This window comes from Humulus lupulus, chromosome 3 (genome assembly GCF_963169125.1).
Source record: "Humulus lupulus chromosome 3, drHumLupu1.1, whole genome shotgun sequence".
Taxonomy (NCBI): domain Eukaryota; kingdom Viridiplantae; phylum Streptophyta; class Magnoliopsida; order Rosales; family Cannabaceae; genus Humulus; species Humulus lupulus.
The window spans coordinates 122734491-122741056 of NC_084795.1; the positions used below are offsets into that span (position 1 = coordinate 122734491).

At 40.8% G+C, this 6566-nt stretch overlaps 1 protein-coding gene across 1 annotated transcript; it reads right to left on the reverse strand.

Moving 5' to 3' along the window:
- Positions 1-3441: 3441 nt before the first annotated feature.
- LOC133825004 (uncharacterized) lies at positions 3442-4985 on the reverse strand. Its single transcript, XM_062258008.1, has 3 exons — positions 4584-4985; positions 4244-4362; positions 3442-4105 (listed from the first exon to the last, which is right to left on the reverse strand). The coding sequence occupies exons 1-3, from the start codon at positions 4983-4985 to the stop codon at positions 3442-3444; spliced, it is 1185 nt and encodes a 394-aa protein (XP_062113992.1).
- Between the last annotated feature and the right edge of the window lie 1581 nt (positions 4986-6566).

Genomic DNA, 6566 nt, shown 5'->3' on the forward strand with positions numbered 1-6566 from the left:
AATGATATTGCTCCTTGGAGAGAAAATGGCAGCAATGGAGAGGGAAGAGAGAGACCTCTCAGTTTTGGGGAGGGAAATGAAGAGAGTTTCTTTTTTTTTCTTGAGGAAGAAGAAGGAAATTTAAAAAAAAATAATGATTGGGTGTGTAAGAGGAATGGTACGAGGGTTAGCCAATGGGTAAGGTAGCCTCTTACTCTTCCTAGGATAGGTGTCATAGACACTTGAGTACACTGGGGCATAGCCTAGCTGCCCATCACACCCTCTTTCCCCCTTTCGAAATGACTAAACTGCCCTTGCTTCTTTTGACTCACTTCTAATGCACTCAAGGGTCCTTTGGTAATTTTACTCTCCGAATTTAACCAAAATTTTACCCTATAGTGTTTAAATATCTCCAAGCTAAAATAAAATAAATGTGCCAAAAAAAATTTGTCACATAACACATAATTTTGGTAATTTACTAAAAATGACCAAAATGTCCTTAGAGGCTTGGGCAAGAAATTCCATTCTTAACCTTGGTAGATTGGAATTAAATCCTGAATCACTTTTTCTTAAATTTACTAGCACGACTATACAGTCCCAGTTGCAAAATATTTTTATGCAATAGTATTTCTCATTTTACCTAATTCGAGATTTTTCCGTTATTAGGGTTTGCCCCTCTGTCCAAGACCAATTTTCTTTGCATTGGCCTAAACCCTTTATCAAATTAGCACAACAACTATAAATTCACGAAATAACATAATTTCACATAATATTATTTATCAAAATAATATTTCATAAAATTATTCACCAGCTCCAACCGGCTACTAACGTTGTTCAAAATATGGGATGTTACAATACCTACAATTTATAGAAGCTTCATCCCCTAAACTCAAAACAGATGGGAGTACTGCTCCCGCATCTCATCTTCCATTTCCCAGGTCGCCTCTTGTCTTTCCGATCCAAAATCGCGACTGGTTTTTCCTCATAGCTTAGCCGAGGATCTATGCTAAGTTCATCGTAACTTAGCACATTTGTGCGGTCATTCACGTACTTCCTTATTTTTGACACATGGAATAAATTGTGAACTCTAGAGAACACGAGCAGAAGGGCTATTCAGTAAGCTGGCTTTTCAATGCGTTCTAGAACCTCAACAAGTCCTATGTACCTAGGGCTCAACTTGCCTTTTTTCCCAAACCTCATAACTCCTCTCAGTGGAGCTATTTTTAATAGTACCTTGTCCCCAACTTCATATTCTAATGATCTCCGACGACAATCAACATATTGGTTTGTTATCTTAACATACCAATATGTTAAACATATTGGTTTGTTTTCCACTCCATGATCCTTGAAAATCTAGTGCACAAGCTCTCAACATGTCTTCCAAGGTCTGAATTGTTCGTTTGCTTTGGCCATCCATCTGTGGATGGAAGGCAGTACTAAACTTTAGTTTAGTTCCCAATCCCATTTTCATTCTTCTCCAAAACATGGAGGTAAATCTTCCATCACGATCGGACACTATAGAGATGGGAACCCCATGTAATCGCAATATCTCAGCAATGTACAAGTCTGCCAATTTATCTGCATCGTCTATTATCTTAATGGGTAAGAAATGAGCGAAATTTTTCAATCTATCCAAGATAACCCAAACTGCATCGTGCCCCTTCAGAGTGTGTGGTAACCCAGTAACAAAGTCCACAGTTGACCATTTCCCATTTCCACTCAGGGATCTCTAGCGGTTGCAATAACCCTGCGGGTTGCTGATGCTCCACCTTGGTTTGTTGACATGTCAAACAGTTTGACACGTACTCTGCTACATCTCTCTTCATTACTACCCACAAAAAGTATCTTTTGAGATACGGATACATCTTAGTGGTTCCCAGATGCATATCGTAATGAGTATTATAAGCCTCATAAAATATTTGCCTCTTGATCTCCTCATCATCGGGCACACATATTCTGCTCTTGAAACCCAACATTCCATTCTCTGAGATGTGAAACCTTGGTCGCATGTCTTTCATCATCTCATGCACTAGTCGTTGGATCCACGGATCTACGAGCTGTCCCCCTTGGATCGCTTCCATGATCCTGGGTTACATGGATAACTTTGCCAATCTACCCACTACTATCTCAAAATCCAATTTGTATATATTGCTTTGGTTTGTAGTTCTTTGGGTATTTCTTTCACTGAAATTACATAAGCCATTGGCTATTGACTCAACGCGCCAGCTACATTATTAGCCTTTCCTAGGTGGTACAATATATCACAATCGTAATCGTTGAACAATTCTAACCACCTCCATTGTCTCATGTTTAACTCTTTCTGGGCGAAGAAATATTACAGACTCTTATGATCTGTGTATATGTCGTAGTGGATCCCATAGAGATAGTGTCTCCAGATCTTCAATTTGAACACTACTGCTGCTAACTCCAAGTTTTGAGTTGGATAATTTTTCACTTGTCGGGAGGCATACGCGATCACTTTCCCGTGTTCCATCAATACTGCTCCGAGTCCCTGACTTGAGGCATCACTGTAAATGGCATAACCCTGTATGCGTTTTGGGAGAGTGAGCACTGGAGCAGTTTTTAATCTGGGTTTTAACTCTTGAAAACTCTGTTCGCACTTGCCGTCCACTTAAACTTGATGTTCTTCCAGGTCACCGCAGTCATAGGGGTAGATATTTTGGATAAATCCTCCACAAAGCGCCTGTAATACCCTACTAGACCCAAGAAACTGCGGACCTCTTGTGCATTCTTTGGGGGTTTCCATTGTTTCACCACCTTGATTTTGGCCAGATTGACTGCAATCTCATCTCCCAACACCACGTGTCCTAGAAAAGTCACTTGATTCGACCAGAATTCGTACTTGGAGAGCTTGGCATACAAATTTTTCTCACTCAATCGCTGTAAGATTAGTTCTAGGTGTTGAGCATGTTCTTCGTTGTATCATGAGTATATGATTATATCGTCTATAAACATGATCACGAATTTGTCTAGATACTCACCCAGTATCCTATGCATAAGATCCATGAATGTTGCGGGCGCATTGGTGAGTCCAAAAGACATCACCACGAACTTGTAGTGGCCATACCAAGTTCGAAATGAGATCTTGGGAATATCTGATTCCTTGACTTTCAACTGGTGGTATCAAGATCTCAAGTCGATCTTCGAGAATACTGATACTCCCTATAATTGATCGATTAGATCATCAATTTTGGGCAACAGGTATCGATTCTTGATTGTCACTTTGTTGAGTTCGCGGTAGTCTTTACACATTCTCATGGAACCGTATTTCTTTTTCATGAATAGTATCGAGGCTCCCCAAGAAGAATGACTTGGTCATATAAATCCTTGGTATTCTTGTAATTGTGCTTGCAACTCTTTAAGCCATGCCAGATCCATCCGGTATGGTGCCTTTGAAATAGGTGTGGTGCCTGGAATCAACTCGATCTTGAACTCAACTTCTCAGTCCGAGAGGATCCCTGGTAGATCCTCAGAAAGCACTTCTAGAAATTTGCCTACCTCAGTTTGTTGTAGCTTAGACTCCCTATCCTTGTCTATTACGTTCGTCAAGTAGTCGATACATCCATCTTCCAATAATTTCCTAGCCTTCAAGGTGGAGATTATAGCGAAATTATTCTCGCGGGCTGTGCCTTGGAACATGAACGGTTCTTCCCCTGGTGGATTAAAAGTCACATTTCTTTGTTTGCAATTTACAACGACCCCGTATTTGGTTAGCCAATCCATACCAAAATAAACATCGTACTCATGTAAATATAACACTAGCAAATCCACGGTCAACTCCAAACCTTTCACCCAGACTAGTACGGCTCTAACCCAAGACCATACCATCATATCCTCCACCAAAGGTAAGGATACACCACATACATTTACCATAGTCTCATGCTTCCTATCGATCTTATCAACAAAAGATGCAACAATAAAAGAATGTGATGCACCAATGTCCATTAATGCATATGCTGAGTTATTAGCCATAGGAAGCTGACTTGACACCATGTCAGAAGTTTCATCTCCTTTATCACCTTGGGTGAGTGCATAGACTCGTGGTACAGTTCCTACTTGCTTTGGTTGGTTGTTTCCTTCCTTTTGACTACGAGTCGGGCAGTTCCTGGAGAAATGACCCAGATTTCCACAGGTGAAGCAATTGTTGTTGTTGCACTCGCCTGGGTGGCACCGATTGCATTTGTTGTACTGCGGCCAATAGTTGTTTTCTCTCCTTGGCTGCTTGTTGAAGTTTTAACTTCGCCTTGGTGGCTCCATTCTTCGTTTACTATTTCCACCATTGGAAAACCGAGAGTTTCCTGGAGTGTTGGTCTTCCCCATACTTTGGTTTCCTCTGGATGCAAATCTCCCAGAACATTCGCTCTGGTTGTTAGAGTATCTTCCTCAATCTTTTGGAAAATATGCTCGTTCTTTAGCCTAGTAGGGCTCCTTCTTTTCTTGTACTAACCAGGATTCTTGGTGGATTGCTCGCCCTACAACTTCATCATAAGTATCCGGGCTGGTCTTCCCTATGTCCAAGAACAGAGCTATCTCTCTTTCAACCTCTTCATGAATTTACTTACTCAGTTGGCTTCAGTGTGTACCAGATCCGGAGCAAATCTTGAGAGATGGTCAAACTTCTGCACATACTCCTGTATGCTAGATGACCCTTGGACTAGGTTGGCAAACTCAACCACCTTCTGATCTATCACTGTCTGGTTGTAGTACTTGGCATTAAACATGACTAGAAATTCTGCCCATTCCATTCGTGCCACGTCACGTCCTTTTGTAGCAATATCCCACCATATGCGGACATCCTTCCTTAACATATACACTGCCCAGATTACCTTTTCTCTTTCGGTAGCCGCCACAAAGTCAAAGATTATTTCTAGCATGCTGACCCATTCCTCTGCCATCAGGGGGTCCGAAGTTCCTTCGAACACAAGTGGAGTTTTCCGCGCTAAACCATTTCGAGATTGGTTTCGGCTGTTCTGTTCTAAATGCATCAGCTAGTGGGTTTCTTCCACCAATGGGTCTTCTTGCACCGAGAATTCCTGTTGTTCGGGAAGGTCTTCCCAATGTGCTGGGGTGCGAGGTTGTGTGGCACTTCTAGAATTCATATGGCCTCCATAGTAAAGCTTAGAGATATATCCATCTCGTGGTAACTCAAATATCTTGCGTACCCACGAATCCCCAAAGACTCAGCTATTTTTGTATGATCATTTATGGCCAGCCTGTAATATTTAATGTCCAAGATAATAGGAGACCATTTATTTCGTGATCTGATCATATCCTAGTATAAATGGGAATATTTTATATTAAATGTAATAAATATGTAAATCTGTGATTGACTCACGTAGTTACCCAAACCTGTCCAAGGAATTTCTCTATAAATACTGAGAATATTGGATAGGGAAGGGGACGATGATTCTATAATACTGAAACTCTACCAAAATAAAGAGAGAAACATAGTAATAATATAGACTCATGGAGTAGGTGGATTTTAACCATTGAACCACATAAAAAGATCTGTGTCTTTGAGAGTTAATTTCTTATTTCGATTTATTATCAAGCACTAATCAACATTGTTATTTGCTGAATTCACTATTGGCAGAAAACCGCGTCAACACTATAAATAGGACTTGTGGGATTCATTTAAGGGGACGGAATAATTGGTATTCAGAAATAACAAGTGCTTTTATACACGATTTTATATTTCACTTTGATGCTTGTGAAACTTAGTGAACTCTAGTTTATTGATCACAAGTTTTAGAGTTCACATCAATAAAATCACTAAGTGGACGTAGGTTGTTACCATTCTCTTGGGCCGAACCACTATAGAATCTTTGTGTCATTTAATTCTTGCAATGAGTTTATTAATTCTTTTCGTTTTTGGTGACTCCGGGTCATTGACAAAATCAAGGGTCAACATTTTGGTGCTTTCATTGAGAGTTGAACTCAAGAACTTCAAGATAAAAAATGGCAAGGAATTCCAGGAGAGCAGGTCAAACTGGGCAGACATCTGAAAGTGTTCAAAATCAACCTTCTCCACAAGGTGTAGTAGAGGACGAGCCACAAGTGGAACTGGAAAAGGAAGAGATGGATGTTGAAACCTTGCGAACAATTTTGATAGTGATGCAAGAGGAGTTAGTTACTCTGAAAGCTAACCAGGAGAATGTGGCTGAAACTATAGTGATGAAACAAATGGAGATTGATTGGCAGTGCCGAGAACTGAATGAGCAGTAGGCTGACATGGATCGTCAGCAGAGAGATGTGACAGTAGCTTTAGAGGTAGTCATTCAGTAAGCTCGAGGACAGCCTGCACCAACCTCTCAGCCAGATCAGCCACCAAACTCTCACACTCATCAAAATCCGCAGTCAGATCACCCCTAGTGTCATCAAAATCCACCACACCCAAGGAGTCCGTAAAGACCAGAACAACCTCTAGCTGCATAGTAGGAAAGGTGATGTAACGCCCTAACTCCAGGGACCGTTACGGTGTGCCTTGTAAACAGTGCTAAACTCGCTAATCGAGTCATTTGGCCAAAATCGTGTAACTAAGTATGATTAACGGTTTAGGGATTAAA

Bases quoted from the DNA above. Each gene is read 5' to 3' on its own strand.
- LOC133825004 (XM_062258008.1), bottom strand. From the start codon at position 4,985: ATGCATTTAGAACAGAACAGCCGAAACCAATCTCGAAATGGTTTAGCG. The intron at 4,363-4,583 runs GTACACACTGAA...TCTAACAACCAG, and splicing joins CAAGATTTGCTCCGGATCTG to AGCGAATGTTCTGGGAGATT. The intron at 4,106-4,243 runs GCGAAGTTAAAA...TCATTTCTCCAG, and splicing joins CGAAGAATGGAGCCACCAAG to GAACTGCCCGACTCGTAGTC.